Here is an 18,809-nt window from a genome sequence, read left to right as displayed (position 1 = left end):
GAAGATGGAGGACTCAAAATGACTAAGGGAAATATTAGTATCTTACTCTAAAGGCCAAAGAGAGAGTTCAGAGCCATGATAGAAAAAAGGAGTAAACCTGGGCATATATCCAGACAAAACTATAATTCGAAAACATACATGCACCCCTATGTTCATAACAGCAGTATTTATAGTAGCCAAGACATGGAAACAACCTAAATGTCCATTAACAGATGAATGGATAAAGAAGATGTGGTACATATACACGATGGAATATTACTCAGCCATAAAAAGAATGAAATAATGCCATTTGCAGCAACATGGATGGACCTAGAGATTATCATACCAAGTGAAGTCAGAAAGACAAATAACATATGACATCACTTACACGTGGAATCTAAAATATGACACAAATGAACTTTTCTATGAAACAGAAATAGACTCACAGACATAGAGAACAGACTTGTGGTTGTCAAGGGGGAGTGGGGCAGAGGAGGGAAGGATTGGGAGTTTGGGATTAGCAGAGGCAAACTATTATATATAGAATGGATAAACAAGGTCCTACTGTATAGCACGGGGAACTATATTCAATATCCTGTGATAAAATCATAATGGAAAAGAATATGAAAAAGAATATATACATATGTATAACTGAATCATTTTGCTGTATGGCAGAAATTAACACAACATTGTAAATCAATTGTACTTCAATAAAATTTTTAAAAATAATAATAGTTTAAAAAAAGAACGAAAAAAGAAGTAAAGAAAAATCTCACAGTAATTTTGGAGCTTCCTGGACCCCATCCCTGATAAATTTGCTTAGAGGACAACAGATAGCTATAAAGTCGATTGACTTTAAAAAATGAGAGTACGAAATGGTGTCTGTCAGAAGATAAGCATCTGGGATACAAATCTAAAAATTTATATAAAGACTTAAGCAAATTATAAAAATATTAGGAAAAGCCAAAATCACAACTCAATGTTGACTACCTCGTATAATTTTTCTTACTTGACGTTCTGGTGTTTTTGTCTTTCAATTTATTAGTTCTATGACTAACTAGAAATTTCTCTTTAAATGTATACTTTCTATGATTTGATATTCTGAAAATACATTGTGAAAAATCTTCAATTTATAATGAAAATAAGTAGCAAAGTAAATAGTAACATATATGCAAAATGGTCTTATTAAGCGCTTTCACATTTTTATTTAACTTGATCCTGTCAACACTCCTCTGGTGTAAATATGGGAGGGATCAGAATTACTATTATGCGGAAGAGGAAATGGAAGCCCTTGGAAATTAAGTGATTCGCTTAAGGACCACCAACTTCTCTGTAGCAGTCAGAACTCACACCCGAGGCTTCTGATTCTTTGCAATTTTTCATGGCACATTTGTTCTACTGAGATTCCTGTGTCATAAGTTATCATTTCTGACCAGGCGTAGTGAAAAACGAAGCCCACCTGCTTCACGGAGGATGTGCTGGTGGCGAGCTCTGGTTTGTGAGAAGTAAATGGGGAGAGAGGGTTCAAGTATAATATTTTGTCCTGAACAAAGAGGATATCAGTTGTTTTATCCACAATGGCTAAAGAGAGGAAGAAACTTGTCCTTGGACTCCATGGCGACAAGCAGCAAAGTGAGCCCCTTGAAGGCTGGAGATTTCAAAGTTAAAAATACGTAAAATGTTGTTATGACTTTTACGCTAATATTTCCTAATGTTAAGGCTCTCTTGAAAGGGTATTATAGTTCTCCTGTTTTACAGAAGCAGAAACTGAAACTTAAGGAGAGAGAAGCATTAAAAATCATCATTTTATTTTTGCAATGACTGTGTGACTAAAAAAGATGGTATTTAAGAGCAAATATTGATATTATACACAGCTATTTTTAAAAGCTAAGGGTTTCCCTAAAATATAGAGAAAAATTAAATCTTGTTTTTCTGAAAGGCTGATACACTCAACAAACTAAAATACTCCTATAAAGAGCAGCTTTATAATATCTATTAGAAACATCATTCTACCAAGACACTTCAGAACCAAATCTCAGTAATCTTCAGGGAAGATAGTAACACTGATTCCTGGATCATCATGATCATCATTTTCAAGTTCTTTATTATTTTCTTCAGTAATATATTTGCCACATGCTTTTTCTGGGTTTCTTTTTTTCTTGTGAGTATATGATGAGTTGTTTTTTTCTCTGATTTTCTCTTTGGGAAATGAGGTCATAGAAATAGTTTCTTTCTCCAAAGCATGTTGTAGGCAGTTGTAAAACCTATAAAGAAATAAAGTATTACTGTTATATCTGTGTGTTCTGAAACAAAATGAAATACACCTAGAATTTATAAATTACATAAACCAATGTCTCATATTAACCTCAAGATATAGAATAAATCACAGAAATAACGTGCTTCTTGCTTTTATGATTTTTTACTTAGGAAAAGAAATGTTTCAGTTCTTTAAGAACAGTCCTGAAAACTGGATTGGAATCACCTCTTGATAACCTCTATCCTACCTTAATTTCTATTCCAGATACAGGAATCAAACAAAGATTTAAAAAAAGAAAAAAATATATTTCTTTAAAAAGAATCATAAATGTAATAGAGGCTCATTTTAGAGAATTTGCAAAATATGTGAAGTTACAAATACAGATCACCTTTACATAACTACCTAAAAATAATGACTCTCATATTTTTATTCTTTCCAGTTTATTAGTGTATTCTGAATTAATACATCTGTACGTGTATACATATACCTACTGTCTTTTATACAACTGTGATATTACATATAAAGTTTTACATTGTTTTTTCAAATTTAATATTTATTGAAAACACTTTCCATGTCACTAAATGAACTACAAAATAATACTTCTTAATGGCAGTATAACATTATGCCACTTAGACTAGCCTTAATTTACTTTCAAATTTTCCCAATACAAACAATGTGATAAACATTTTGGAAATAATGTGATCTGAGTGTCTAGCTATTTAGGATAGATACCTAGAAATGTAACTACATGGTTAAAGGTTATAAATATTTAAGGCTCTTGATAAGTACTACCTGTTTTCCAGAATGGGTATTCAAAAAATACACTTCTAAGGGCAGAACTTGAGAGACCACTTCACTCATACAGTGAATATTACATCAAAAAACACGCTTTACTTATAGGTGATTACGGTCTCTCATTATTTATATTTTCATTTCTTTGTTTGAAAGTGAAATTGAACATTTTTTATTAGCTATTTTAATTTTTTAATGTAAATTATTCTTTTCCTTTACTCATTTTCCTGCTGGAGTTTTTGTGTTAGTTTTCAGCATACGTTGGAAAGCAGCAGGATGGCTTGGTATGCTGTGTGTGCTTCACACGAGTGGTCCCCTGGGAAAGCTGAGGTTGGCTAATTCCAACCTCACTGAGTCTCGATTTCCTCATTTATAAAACTAGCTATTATCCTGTACCTATCAGGGCTGTCGGAGGGATATATATGTAAGTACCTAGCACAATGCCTGGCACCGAGTAAGTTCTCAAAAATGACTATTTTTATGGAATATAAACTCCATGAGACCAAGGACTCCATCTATCTTGTCTTCTGTTATATTCTTAGCATGGAGTAAAGTACAGCCACACTTGGGTAAAAATATGCCAAATAAGTGAATAAATAACTACTGAACAAAAAAGGTAAATATGGATGTATTATCTTAGGTCCCAAATAAAATGATCTGAAAGTTGAGAACTCCTTTGCCACTGCAGGGATCTCATCATGCTTTAATATCCTATTATAATGGGAAGCTATGACAGGAGATTTCTGACATCTACAGAAGAGACTGCTATTTGGACCAATTTTCTTCTTTCTTTAATTCAATGAACAGGCTAAGTTCTGCTTGCAAAAGCTCTAAAACTGCCCTAAAAAACCCAAGATAATCACCTCTTCCCAAATACTCCACACAATGCTAATATATACCTAACATGATTACTAATATCCTATCCATATTTCAAGAACTTATATACTCATCACTGTACACCTTGATATCCAGCACCATGCCTGGCAGATAATAAGGGCTAATTGATATTTCTAAAATGAATAAATCAGTCTCAAAGAGGGAGGTACAGTAAAAGGGAAAACAGTATTTTAAGAGTTATAGCAAAAGGCTTTGAAAAATATTAACTGATGTTTAATTTTTTAGACCCCATAACATGGTAACAACCTTTTCATTTAATGCATTCCTTATATCCTTACTTAACTGAAACCTGGTTTCCCACAAGGACACCACTGCCCTGCATTCCTCTTAAGTGGAGACTGCTTATTTTTTCCATATCCTGCCTCAGAGTTGAGCGATAAGGTCAGAATTCACCTGCCTCACCAACAGTTTGCCAGACTAAACTCCTTCATGTGCCCCTCTGGTTATCTAACAATATTCTGTTCAGTCCTTTACATTCATGGAAACTTCTACACTTGGCTTGATCTTTGTCTCCAGGTCTTGCCATCATCCTGGGTGACTTCAATGACTAGTTTTCTTCTCATCTTCCACAATGCCTATTTAGAATGGTTTTAAAAAATGACCCAGTAGCATAACTCATTTTATCTAAAACAAATCCAAGCATGCTACAAAAGGGTATGAATCACCCTTATCTGATAATAAGAGGTTATTCATGATGTGCAACTTTATATTCTATCATTCTCTACCCAACCCTGCTCTTTAAACTTAGGTAACCAAGTCTTTTCTCTGGATTCTACTGCATTCCTAGAAAATTAAAGATAAGACTAAATTCCTCTTTTATGATCACAGAAAATTAACAGCTGTGTAAAATACCTTGTCAATTACATTAAAAAGGTAATTAAAGAGGAACAGGTGCCTTACTTTAATCTTCCATCAAACAACCTAAAAATTCAAAGCTATATCCTTGGGGTACCAAAAAAACAACTGGTAAAATGGAACAAAGACCTTTCCATGTTGAAAGCCAAGAATAAAACTTCAACTACTTTTTTGTTTTCCTTGGTTAAGGGAACTTTTAAAATGTCCTTTGGTAAACTGTCTTACTAAGTCAGAAATTTGTTTTCCAATTACATGTTCTCTTCTCATGATATGACCCTTTACACAGCATTCTAAAGCCCAATTCTCAAAGTGTAATTTTCTCAGCTGTCAAAGGCAACAGAAAAAGCTTGGAGTATAAAACGAAATGTATGCTCAGGTAACTGTTTTGTTCCCCCCTCAAAAGAAAATCAAATTGTCTTCAGTTTTTCTACCTCCACAGTCAAGATTATCATGACATAGGGCAACCTGTATATAGTTCTCTTCATGAGAGAACTTTTCAGACCAGTGCTGGGAAAATGAATTCTTGTTTCTTGGATCAGTTAGAGGACCATGTGCAATAAAAAGCTGGTATTTTGTTGACTTCTGAAATAGGAACATAAAATTAATGAAATCTAGGCACAATTTCGTACCCTTTTAAGGCTTGCATTATTCACAAAAAACAAAAGAAGGCTATTCTCATATATCATGTATTTGGATTTTTAACTGATTTTAAGCTCTAGCATTTTTTATTAAAAAACATGTATGTGACAGGGCCTGTGCCAGTGCTAGAAACAGGTAAGAAATGTGGTCTGTGCCCTCAGGGAGCTCAGGGTTTAAGGGGGACTTCAGAGCCGTAAAGATACATTCAACGTGCCATGAAAAAGCTAAGATGAAGTAGGAGCACACTGGGGGCACTGGGGGCACTTTGCTCTAAGTAAGATCATGAAATGTTCCTTGGAAAAAAACCCAATGCCTGGGCTGAATTGCAAGGATGAGTGGAAGCTGGCTAGGTAAAGGGAGAGGAATTATGAGAGGAAAAATTGAAGGGAGGGGACATCCAAGGAGGAACTATCAGAAAATATGTGTTTTCACTATCTACTTCTCTGATCTTAAGTATACAGGGAAATGTGTGAGTTATTTATTTACCAGCTTTAGTTCCATTTTAAAAACTAAGACTTGACTCCTTCTCTTCTCCCCCCGTTTCTATCTGCTGCCACATTCGGGTTATGTTCTGCAGTATCTCTCCCATTCATTTTGTTACTCGGGGTCCTGTTACTTCTTGCCTGGACTGTGTAGCAAGAGCCTACTCCTGCTTGCCCCATGAGTAAGCCATCTTACATCTTCCAGAATAATCACCCTAAGGCTTTGAAGCCATAAAAGTAGTACTACTGCTAGAAAAAGTCTGTCAGCTAAATTGAGCAAATATTTATTGACCACTATTCTCCTGTCAGACACTCAGAAAATAATAAGAAACTGTCTTTTGCCTTTGGTGAACTCAATATAATGTGTTAACTTGTAAGTTCCTTTATTGTTTAGGATAAACTCAATAAACATTTATTGGGTTTCTACTGTGAGCCAGACACTCTATAAGGTTTTAGGATGAGAGATATTTGAAGTGTGTGTATGTATGGGTATGTGTTTGGCTGGTGGGAGGGGAAAGTCAGTCCTATACACAATGTGACCAAGTTGTACTGGGGAAAAAAAGACATATGTGCAATTAAATAACTGTAATTTAATATGGTTCACATTTCTGTTTTCACTTAGGCATAAATTGTAATAATGCCGGTAAATGATAATAAGAATTTGAACCAAGGAAATGGGTAAATGAGGTTGAGATTAAGGTAAGAAAGATATTAAGGAAAGGCTGATGGGATATTTTGGTTAGATATATTCAATAGGTTATTACACATATGGGCCCAAGACTCAGGAGAGATTTGGAAGATCTACCAGTATCTGGGGAAGTTGCTGAAGCAATGGGCCAGGAAAGGAACCCTGGAGAACGATAGCATTTAAACAAGAGAAATCCAGAAGGAAGCTAAGAAAAAGCACCACAAACAGGAAGGAAAGCAGCAATGATGTAACAGAAATTCTTACCGACAGGTATATGAAATAATGCTCAATGTCACTAATTATCAGGGAAATGAAAATCAAAACCACAGTAAGATATCACCTCACACCTGTCAGAACGCCAATTATCAAAAAAACAAAAGACAACAAGTGTTGGCAAGGATGTTGAGAAAAGGAAACCCTTGTATACTGTTGGTGGGAATGTAAAATGGTGCAGTTCCTGTGGAAAAGAGTATGGAGGTTCTTCAAAAAAATTAAACATAAAATTACCATATCATCTAGCAATTCCATTTCTGGGTAAATATCCAAAATAACTGAAAGCAGACACTCAAACAGATATTTGTATACCCATGTTCACAGCATCATTATTCACAATAGCTAAAAGGTAGAAAAAACTCAAACATCCATTGATGAATGAATGGATAAATAATATATGTTAAATACAATGGAATATTATTCAGCCTTAAAAAGAAGTAAACTTCTGCAAAGGAGGCAAGACTATACAATGGAGAAAAGACAGTCTCTTCAATAAATGGTGCTGGGAAAACTGGACAGCTACATGTAAAAGAATGAAATTAGAACATTCTCTAACACTATACACAAAAATAAACTCAAAATGGATGAAAGACCTAAATGTAAGACCAGACACTATAAAACTCTTAGAGGAAAACACAAGCAGAACACTGACATAAATCGCAGCAATATCTTGCGATCTGTCTCCTAGAGTAATGGCAATAAAAACAAAAGTAAACAAATGGGACCTAACTAAACTCAAAAGCTTTTGCACAGCAAAGGAAACCAGAAACAAAACGAAAAGACAATCCTCCGAATGGGAGAAAATATTTGCAAACAACGCGACCGACAAGGGATTAATCTCCAAAATTTACAAACAGCTCACATGTCTCAATATCAATAAAACAAACAACCCAATCAAAAAATGGGCAGAAGACCGAAACAGACATTTCTCTAAAGAAGACATACAGATGGCCAAGAGGCACATGAAAAGATGCTCAACATTGCTAATTACTAGAGAAATGCAAATCAAAACTACAATGAGATACCACTTTACACCAGTGAGAATGGCCATCATCAAAAAGTCTACAAACAATAAATGCTGGAGAGGGTGTGTAAAAAGGGAACCCTCCTACACTATTTGTGGGAATGTAAATTGGTGCAGCCACTGTGGAAAACAGTATGGAGGTTCCTTAAAAAACTAAAAATAGAGCTACCATATGATCCAGCAATCCCACTCCTGGGCATCTATCTGGAGAAAACCATGGTTGGAAAGGATATATGCACCCCAGTGTTCATTGCAGCACTGTTTACAATAGCCAAGACGTGGAAGCAACCTAAATGTCCATCGCAAATGAATGGATAAAGAAGATGTGGTACTTATATACAATGGAATATTACTCAGCCATTAAAAAGAATGAAATAATGCCATCTGTAGCAACATGGATGGACCTGGAGATTATTATACTAAGTGAAGTAAGTCAGCCAGAGAAAGACAAATATCATATGATATCACTTATGTGTGGAATCTAAAAAATATGATACAAGTGAACTTATTTACAAAACAGAAACAGATTCACAGACTTAGAAAACAAACTTATGGTTACCAAAGGGGAAAGGTGGGGGGAGGGATAAATTGGGAGTCTGGGATTGACATATACACACTACTATATTTAAAACAGATAACCAACAAGGACCTACTGTATAGCACAGGGAACTCTGCTCAATATTCTGTAATAACCTAAATGGGAAAAGAATTTGAAAAAGAATAGATATATGTATATGCATAACTGAATCACTTTGCTGTACACCTAAAACTAACACAACATTGTAAATCAACTATAGTCCAATATAAAATAAAAATTAAAAAAAAGAAAAAAGAAAGCCCGCAAAAAGAAAAAAAAAAAAAGTAAACTTCTGATCACACTACAACATGGATAAACCTTGACAACATTATGCTAAATGAAATAAGCCAAACACAAAAGGACAAATATTATATGATTCCACTTGTATGAGGTACCTGGAATAGTCAAAATCATAAGAGACAGAAAACAGAAGAGTGGTTACCAGGGGCTGGGAGTTTGGGGAGTGGAGAATTATTGTTTAATGGGGATGGAGTTTCAGTTTGGGATAATGAAGAGGGTCTGGAGATAAATAGCAGTGATAGTGGTGGTTGCATAGCAATGTGAATGTACCTAATGCCAATGAACTGTATAATGGTTAAAATTATAAATTTTAGTTATGTATATTTTACCACAAAAAAACCAACCATTGGAAATATTCATTTACTTTTTCAGTCTAATTTGCTTTATTTTTATCAATATTATATGCCAATATATTTGGCCCTTCTACTCTATATTTTTAAAAAAAATTTTTTTAAGATGCCATGCTTTTTTAAATTGGAGTATAGTTGACTTACAATGTAGTGTTAGTTTCAGGTGTACAGCGAAGTGAATTAGTTATACATACACATATATCCACTTTTTTTAGACTCTTCTCCCAGATAGGTCATTACATAGTATTGAGTAGGGCTCCCTGTGCTATACAGTAGGTCTTTATTAGTTACCTATTTTATAGATAGTAGTGTGTATATGTCAATCCTTACCTCCCAATTTATCCCTCCCACCACCCGCTTCCGCCCTGGTAACCATAAGATTGTTTTCTACATCTGTAACTCTATTTCTGTTTATTCTACATTTTATTTAACATTTATTGTCTTATTATACAGTTGGTGAGAAGAACATGGCTAATTCCATCCAACCCAAGTCAGTCCTGATCTCTTATTAATAGCTACAAAGATAGCCCTCCGCTTGTAATGGGTAAATAGATCTCCAAACTTCATATTTTTTACCTGGAAATCATTATGTATGAAATTATCTTACTCTTCCCACTAAGAAGTGGGCTTAGGAATTGTTTTTTACAGAAGAAGCTTTTTTTCTATTAAAATTATTTTACCTTTTGATTTTCATATCTCAAGAATATTTCTTATTGCTGGAATGTTACGCATTAGGATTTTAACTTTTAAAAATTCTCTTATTATAGTTGTTTGAATTATGAAACTTTGGTCCAATTTTAGTACTCAACGTCTGATTGCAGAACTCATCACCTCCAGTGTTTATTTTTTCTCTTTTCCACAGCAGAAGAGTAACTCTTTCTCTGCATTTGGTTGAATATACAGCTGTTCCCAAAGGAGCTCCCTAATTTGTTCACCCTTTCTGAATTCACATGTAATCTTCTAATCAGTATCTTAAGAAACTTTTTACCCTTCTTTAATTTTTCACTGATTTTACATGATGAGCATGACTCTCCTGATAGCAGCATGCACACCATAATCTCAAAACATATTTTTGAGTCAATGGATTTAAAGCATAATTTGATTTTATAGTTGGTGAACGTGACTCAATTAACTTCACCAGGTGTATAGTTAGTTGATCTTGGGCTATATTTATAATCTTATTGAAATTCAAGGAAGGAAACAGAGAAACTGATTTGCTACCTCGTACATTTTCACAAACAGTCTCACTAGAATACTATCTAACAACCGTAGTCAACTTTTGGAATGGTACCAGTAAGTACCTACATACAGTTCAAACTCTGTAGTCTGGTGGTGGGCCTGGGTACCTTCAGTTGCTTACTTGAAATCATCACTTTATTTAGAATGTTTGCTCAAAGAACCTTGTGGCCAGGTAACCTCTCAGCTTTTTTCAGCCAGGCTTCCGCTAAAAAATTCAGCCCTAATGCCTGCAGACATCCATTGTATGTCATGAATTACTTCTCTCCAATGTATCTAGACTAGTACAAGTTATATACCACTGTTGGGAGAACTGAGAAATAGTCACTAGAATAATTTTGTTAATTCTGTGGTTCAAATAAGGAGCCCTGGTTAAGAAAGCCTGGATGGTGGTACTGATGTGATTATAGGTTTATTCTCTGTATGAGTCGGTGAAGAAGGAGAGGCTATCCTATCCTAAGAATCCATGACGTGACACGGACAGGGCCTGTCGTTATACATATGCTGTCCAGTGTATACTAAAAGTGTTCTTTAAGATAAGTAGGTACAAGAAAAATGAAGCCAGGAGAGTTGAGTACGTTGTGGGGGAAGCAGGATTTGAACTCAGTTCTGCCTCTGGAGCCCATTTCTACCCCTTTCCACCATGCCACGCTGCTGCCATTGGCACTTCTGGCCTTAGCTGCTTCATAAAAAGTTCTAGGTGTTAAAGAATTTTAAGCAGGCAAATTAAGCAATAGGATTCCTTTTCATTTCAGACAGGATTCTGATGGTGATTACGGAGAATGGCTTAGCAGAGAGACATACTGGAAGCATTCTACTATGAGACCAGCTAATAAGGTTACTGCAATGGTCCTGAATAAAGAACACGGCAGGAAGGGTGGGGAGAGAAGAATGACTCAGGAGTTATTTAGGCAGTGATTGGCTAGTTGTGAGGTGAGCAAAGGGGTGGGGGAAAAAGCAAAAAGAAAATTATAAATGACAACAAGATGACCATCAGTCCTTAAATATCTCAGAAATTTACATCTTACTGATGGTAGGTCAGTGGCATTTATCTTCATATATAAAAGGCAGCATAATAGTCACTTCTTTACACCAGAGATTCTATTCTTGGGAAAAAGTTGAAAAAGAAAGTCATGTAAAATTAATCTACCAGGAGGTGAAGTTTAAGAACAAGAGAGATATAAAGATGTGAACTGATAGCCATAATCCTTCTGACTGGTACAATTATGCCAATACAAATCTAATGCATGACAGGAGCCGGGTTCTGAACTAGCCAGAGGTATAAAGTATTTATCAGACTAAAATTAACCAGGCTGTTCTCCTCAAAAGGAGATTCTAGGTATTCTTCAATAGGTCACATCCAGGAGGCAGAGTGTACCTCCTCCCTGGCTGCCTTCAGCTGGATCAGTTATGGTCCCTGGGGCTGCTGGGCTCTTACCTGAGTGACTTTCTCCTTTATACCTGTTGCTGGCAGTCACGTGTCCCACTATCCTCCATGGAGCTTCCTCCCCTTTATGCTCCATTTAGTACCCATTGCAGTCTGGCCTACTCTCATCAATTACTTTCATCATCTTAATTATTCGTGATAAGGCTACAAATATAAAAGCAGTTGGGAGTATAAACTGAAGATGGTGTATATTAATATTTTCAAAGAAGACCTAGGCATGTAAGACTATACCTTTCAATTCTCTTCTTGTTTTCCTCCATTTTTTGATTTGCTATCTTTATCAGGAAGTTGATATATTCCTCTGTCACCATCAGTTTTCCTTTATGGGTTAATGGAACTTCTAAGCCATGTGTGCTCCGGACAGCCTGCAAGGAGCAATTTAGATATGATGACTTATGTACTAGAGAAACTGAAGATAACTAAAGAAAAGTCCCAGTCAGGGCTGTGCTTATATATAGTTTAGCTCCATTACAACATTTAAGTTTGTGCTTTGACATAATTTAGTTAAATACAGTTGAATCAAAGGAGATTCAAATAGATTTTCCCATCGTATAAAATCATTTGTAAAGCAAGTCATTCTATACATTGTCTTTCAGAGAAGCACATATTATCAAAGAATCCAATGAACTTAACAGTATCACTCTCACTAAAGCTAAGAAAGCTTTAATACACTATTTAAAGAAAAGAAATAAATGAAACCTCAACAGAAGCTTCAAGGGAAAATCAGAATGGACTGGATGCTAAGGGGCCTCTTAGCACCGCTTGAGCAGGGTTGTTACAAGATAAACCATGCCTTTTCTCTCTCACAAAGTGGCTGCTTTCTCAGTGCTTTAGGGTTGCCAATGTTACTAACCCTGCTGATGAAACAGTCAGCATATTCCAAGTAAATCCGAACACTGGATATAGGTTAAGAAACAACAAAAACTATTATGAGGCATAAAAATTCATTCAACAAGACTTTACTAGGCATCTGCAATGTTCTAGGCCCCATGTAAGGTATGAAGGTACAGGATGAATATAACATGGTCCCTGCCCTTAAAAGAGCTAACACTTCTGAACAGCAAACAAACAAGCGAACAGAGAATCACAATACATCATGGTGCTGACAGAAGAAACACATATGTGTACATGTGCATGCATACACGTACATGTGCACACAAAATGCTAAGGAAATGTAGAAGAAGAGCAACTAACTGAGACAGGTCGTGGTTTTATGGGAAAGGTGGCATCTGAATTGGAATTTTAAAGGGTAAGTGTAATTTCACCAGATGTAACAATGGGAGAAGGGGAGCATTCCAGCCAGAGGATTATCTTTTCTATAGTCATGGGAACATGAAAAGCATAATACATTTGGGAAACAACCAATAGTATTCTATCTGGCTGGGGTGGAAGTATGCTGGCGGAACATGAGCATAAATAAGGTAGATGAAAAACAGTTTATATAAGGCCTGAGAAAACACCAGGAGACCTTGACTTCTTTAAAAGGGGGATTCTGACAGTATTGGCTAGAGGGACTGAAGGAGAAGATGGGTAGGAGGAAGACCAGTCAGGAGACCACTATAAAGATAGAGGTGAGGGACGATGACGGCTCAAGCAGGCGCAGTGGCAGAGGGCTTGGAGAGGTGGAGTCAGGAGTGAGAAATCAGAGGTAGATGGGACAGGACTTGTCGCTAATTGAATATGGAAGACAAAGGAGAGAAGGGGAAAGAGTGGCTCTGTTCTTGCCTGGGCCACCACTTGCAGTGGGAACTGAGATGGGGATGCAAGTCAGTACCGTGAGCTTTCATTTTCTATTTAGTCATGCTTTACAGATGTCTTCTTTTTAAGCCACCTCTTTTTGGAAAATAGGCTATTTGTTAAAAATAGATAGAAAAAAGGAAAGTCTAGGGAACTAGAATGGAAGACGATCTGAAGTAGTTCAGAAGCAAACAAGGTACACCATGCCAAACAGTAAACACAAACAGTAGCTACCACGTGTGATCAGAGAGAATAGGGCAAAATCACTAGGGGTTGGCTTGGCCAGGAAAGGACTCAAGAGAGGCTGTGGGACTTAGAAGGAACCTTAAAGATCTTCTAGTCCAGGGGTCGGCAAACCTTTTCTGTGAAAGGATAGATAATAAATATTTTCAACTTTGCAGGCCATACAATATCTGTCACAACTACTCAATTCTGCCATCGCAGCACAAAAGCAACCTTAGACAGTTATTAATCAAATGGGTGTACTGGAACTGCCCGCCTGGGGGCTGAATGTGGCCCTAGGGCAGTAGTTCGATAGATCCCTGATATAGCTGAGAAAGTTCAGTCCCTGATGGATCCAGGCAGAAGACTTTAGACCCCCTGTCTGTGATTCTTTCCACTACATCATAGTGCTGATTAAATTGGGCCTTGACTATTTAGGATGAGGAGGACAGAGAGAATCAAGTTAAAAGTAAGTGGAGGGGAATACTGTAAAATAAGACCTCAAATGTAAATCTAACAACTCTGGACTTCGCCCTGTACAGAAAAGTCAGTCACTGAAGGCTTCTGAGCAAGGGAATGACAAGAAGATTTGAGTAGAAGGTTATTCAATAATCTGGATTACTTCATGATCAAAAAATTGCTTTTTGCCAAACAAAAGGTGTCGTACCAACATAGTCTTTCCTCTCTTTCCCACTGTTATGCCGGAGTTCCTGAAACCAGAATCTATTGCCACTGAATGCTGTAAGAAAATAAATTTGTTAAATTTGGACCATCTGGCTAATCAAATAAACACTCTAGCCCTACAAACTGCAGAAACATTTATAACCCCAAATCTATAATTAAATAAAACACTAGTTGATTAAACTAGCATTGCATTAATTTTGGTAGAAAATTTAAAGTTTAAAATTAAATCTACTCACATACCTATAAATTCAAGTATAATCACAAAATTTTACCAGAATCTGTGCATCCTGCAACTGTCGACACTGCACATGAAGAACAAGTGGTTCAAATTTCAAAATGGCATCGCCATTCGCTTTCTTTAGGGCTACAATCTAAATAAACGGAAAATGTTAGGATCAGACACAAATACATGATCCTGTTCTTTGGTGACCCTTTATCCTACGTAACTTCAATTCTTCCAGAGAACTTTTCAGACTCATTCTGCATCCTTCCACAGTAACTTTTCACTCTGTTTTCTTGGTCCTCTTTCTCCAAAACGTATTGATCTGCTTATTCTTTTAAGAGACCTGATTTCTAATTCTCCCATAAACCTTCTGTGTCATTCTTTCCAACCATACCTCAAAAAGTAAACTACTACTCTATTTAATTCCATAGCAGATTTTTCATTAAGGAATATGGTATATAAAGACTAGAAGGTCTAGAAGGTACTAGAAGGTCTGTCTAAATGTTTTGCTGTTAGATTGAGGTTTGAGGCACATATACTATTATGTCTCAGCTAGAAGCTATATAAGGCAGTTGTTACTTCTGTCTGCCTAGTCTCCCTGCACCATCCTCCCTCCTTCACATCATTTGATTCTGGTGGGACTGTCAAGTGTGACCCTGTCACTCATCACTCCCACTATCATAATATCAGAGATGCCAAGTGCCTAGGTGTGATCAAGGATAGCATTCCATTCTACTGGCAAAAATAGCTGATCTCAGGGGGGAGAACACCTAACCAGGAAGGATGACTCAGTGTCCTTTGGAAGTGATACATGGATCTTAAAAAGTAAATCTTTTTCTGCTGGGGTTGCTGGCAGCTATCTTTCCTGCCACAAAGATTATCTGCCACAGAAGAGGAGAAGGGCAAACATACAGAGAGAACCAGTACCCAAAGGAGATGGAGACTGAGTGAGCTTTGAAGACAACATTTAAGCACCTGAGCCAGTAACGTAAAATGCCTGACTAATGCAAACTTATACGAACTCATCTAAACATTTTAATTTAGGAAACTAAATAATCCAGCACAGATAATAACCTCCCACAACTAAAAAAAAAAGCCATTGTAATGAATTCTCTTTAGGCTTTATAATCTACAGTCATTATGATTCTGCACATAAACCACCCTGAATTTTCTATTCTTTTCATATGAATTTAAAGTGACTGTGAATTAAAGTTTATTTCTAAATTTATATATAAAAATTTACCACATCATCTTTCACACAGGGTTTGTGTGTAACCAGTAGCCAGCAACAATTTTGTTTCTGAACCTCGGAACCATTTATACCCTAAAATGAAAAAATAACATAATTTAATTTATCATATAATATTTACAAAATAATAAGTACAATGTATAGCATATTTTAGGCTTTCTTAAATTAATAATCCCACGTGATTTTAAGTATTACTGAGAACAATTCAACAGGCTTTTGGGTAAAGTTAACGTAAATGTTAACAAAAATGAAACCAAATTATTTGAGATAGAAAGAAAGTAATTTGTTTATTAAGGTAAAAAGAACTTAATAAATATTTTCTGAAATACGGTCATGATTTTGTCAGGAGCAAAGGGATTATCACAAGGGGTTGTACACGAGTAGCCCCTAAATTGTACTCTAGCTGTTTTATATGATTAGCACAATATTAAAAAAAATTTTTTTTGAATTCCTTTTGTAAGAAAGCACTGTTCCAGTCCCACACAGGACCTACCACTTTTTACTGACACCTGATCTGTTCATAGCTTCCTATGTCCCTAGTCGCTATAGGCATAAACTTGTGACCTCTGGATTAGACCTTATGTGTAGTCCCAAAGGGCAGAGCTAGGATTGAAAGATCAAAATTTCAAGAGGGCAAATATTTTAACGTAACTTTTTGCTTATTAACTGGAAAAATGTTTATTTGCTAAGTTCTATTAGGTACTTTAGATATAAACAGATCCTACCCTCAAGGACACTGGAAAGAGGATGCAGGAAACACATGCACTTTTAAATCACTATACTTCTACAAGGTAACTTCTTTTTTTTTTCTTAAAGTTATGCATGTTCTCTTTCTTTTTTTTACAATGTAACTTTTATACAGTGGGTACACAGGAGACTTTGCTGTCTGGCTTTGGAAAGGAGAAGAGCTGTGCTTGTCCTAAATAACTGATTTGTTTTCACTGAATGACCTCAATGACTTATGTTTCTGATCTTATGCTGGCTGCTGTAAATCTTACAGCCAAACGTGTGGCCCACCTTTAGCAAATTTACAGAGTCTAGTGGTATATTTTGAGAACTAATGCCATCTCTGCTTTATCTTATCTATACTCCCTTTCTGCAGATTTTCTCACTTTTTATTTTTCTTTTTGTATTGCCTATTTGTAAGTTGATCCAAATTCTTCCAGAAATAAGGCAAAGTGAAAATAAATACAAGGTATAAGATAATACATAAAATGAAAAGAGTTTCAGAAAAAGTCCTAAGGCGGTTCAGAAGAAATAGTCATGGCTTCCAAATGGATGTGTGTGTGTGTATTCAGGTAGAAAAGGGGAGTTTGGGGAGGTACGTCTCAGATATGCAGAAATGGGGGAAGACATTTTAGGAAAAATAAACATGAGCAAAGGCAAAGGCAGATAAATATAAGAGGAAAAAGAGAATAGTTGTTTCAGTAAACAGATTAAGATGAAGAGTAATAGTGGAAAACAGAGCTGAAAGGTATACTAGAGTATTTCAGCATAGAGGAGTGACATGCACAGAGTTGTGCTTTAGAAAGGGGAATCTATTAACAGTGTGTAACATGGTTTGGGGTAGAAAGACTGGTAGAGTTCAGTGAACAGGTAGAGTTCAGTGACCTGTTAGGAAACCACTGCAGAAATCCAGGTAAGACAGGGCAGAAGAAATGGAGGAAGAGAGAGAGATCAAGACAAGCAAGAGTGCCAGTGCTCAGGGGGCAATGGAAGCAATATAAGAATGAGCAGGCCCTGCTAACCTGGGAGACCGGCAAATGGTCTGTCAGTGAGGAGCTAAAGAATGAATTTATGAGTGTGCTGTCTTTCATGCTCTGAATTCAGTCCTAATGTTAAAATGAACACACAGCTAACTTTTACAGTGCACTTAATATGCCAGGCACGGGGCTAAAGGTTTCAAATAAATTATCCCATTTCCTCTACATAGAATCCCTGTGAAGTGGATACTCTTTAGTATCCTTAGTTCATGGAACAAGAAGGGGCTAAGTTTAGATAACTTCCCTAAAGTCACATAGCCAGTAATACCCAAAACTGGTTTAGAATCTAAGCAGTATCACTCCAAAGCCTGAGGGACTGAGCACTATCACAGACTACATACTAATGTACTTTCTCAGGTAATGTAAAAATTACCAGAGTTGTAATAACGGAGTGAGCCACTAGGAGGCAGTGAACTTCTTAACCATAGCGATCTTCAATCAAGTGGTTAACAACGATTTGGTAGAGCGGTTAACGAGAAGACAGCCGCCTCGCCAGTCTGGGAAGTCTTTAAATTTCCTTAGTATTAAAAAAATAAAATTCTCTAACCCTTGCAACTCAAGATCATTCCCAGGCCAGTAGTTTCAGCATCACTTGGGGGCTTGTCAGAAATACAGATCAGACCCTACTCTAGACCTACAGAATCAGAATCTGTATTTTAAAATATCTCCAAGTGATTAACAGACACAGTAAAATTTTAGAAGCATTGGTTTAAGTCACCCTCTCAGTTTCCTTGATAAAGAAACCGAGACCACCGGTCAGAAGAACAAACACAGACGGGGTGTTACATTGGGTGAGCACAAGGCTCCTGGTGTTGCACACTACAGGGCAGGCGCTGGAAGAGCACAAAGGGTCCTGCTCACCTGGTCTAGGAGGATGATGCGGCCAGCGCAGGAACTGGTGGTGAAAAACTGTTCTCGCCCATTTAGGAGCTGCACAAGCTCTACCACATCCTCGTCCACACTGCCTTTCCGGCTGAGGTCCGCTTTGCTCAGACACTGCGCCTTCCATTTTCTGAACTCTGCGCTACGATCCATGCGACGAGGGAGTCAGGGTCTGCGCTTTCACGTCAGCCTCGCCTTTCCCTGGAGGCAGCCATATTGAAGCCAGTGGTGGCCGGAAAGGTCCAAAGTCCTT

At 36.7% G+C, this 18,809-nt stretch overlaps 1 protein-coding gene across 2 annotated transcripts; it reads right to left on the bottom strand.

The window, feature by feature from the left end:
* Positions 1 to 1,764: 1,764 nt before the first annotated feature.
* On the bottom strand, positions 1,765 to 18,804 carry TYW3 (tRNA-yW synthesizing protein 3 homolog). 2 transcript variants are annotated; one of them, XM_007182932.2, is made up of 6 exons: positions 18,536 to 18,803; positions 15,906 to 15,986; positions 14,712 to 14,810; positions 14,423 to 14,494; positions 12,028 to 12,161; positions 1,765 to 2,243 (listed from the first exon to the last, which is right to left on the bottom strand). In XM_007182932.2, exons 1-6 carry the CDS (start codon positions 18,707 to 18,709, stop codon positions 2,015 to 2,017), a joined length of 789 nt encoding a protein of 262 aa, XP_007182994.1. In that variant the 5' UTR covers positions 18,710 to 18,803; the 3' UTR covers positions 1,765 to 2,014. The 2 variants fall into 2 exon arrangements, with proteins under 2 accessions (XP_007182994.1, XP_007182995.1); XM_007182933.3 differs by lacking the exon at positions 14,423 to 14,494 and having other exon boundaries at positions 18,536 to 18,804.
* Positions 18,805 to 18,809: the final 5 nt, after the last annotated feature.

The sequence above is a fragment of the Balaenoptera acutorostrata genome, chromosome 1, assembly GCF_949987535.1.
Source record: "Balaenoptera acutorostrata chromosome 1, mBalAcu1.1, whole genome shotgun sequence".
Taxonomy (NCBI): domain Eukaryota; kingdom Metazoa; phylum Chordata; class Mammalia; order Artiodactyla; family Balaenopteridae; genus Balaenoptera; species Balaenoptera acutorostrata.
Note: the sequence above shows the minus strand (reverse complement) of the source record. Positions and strands in the feature narration are given on the sequence as shown.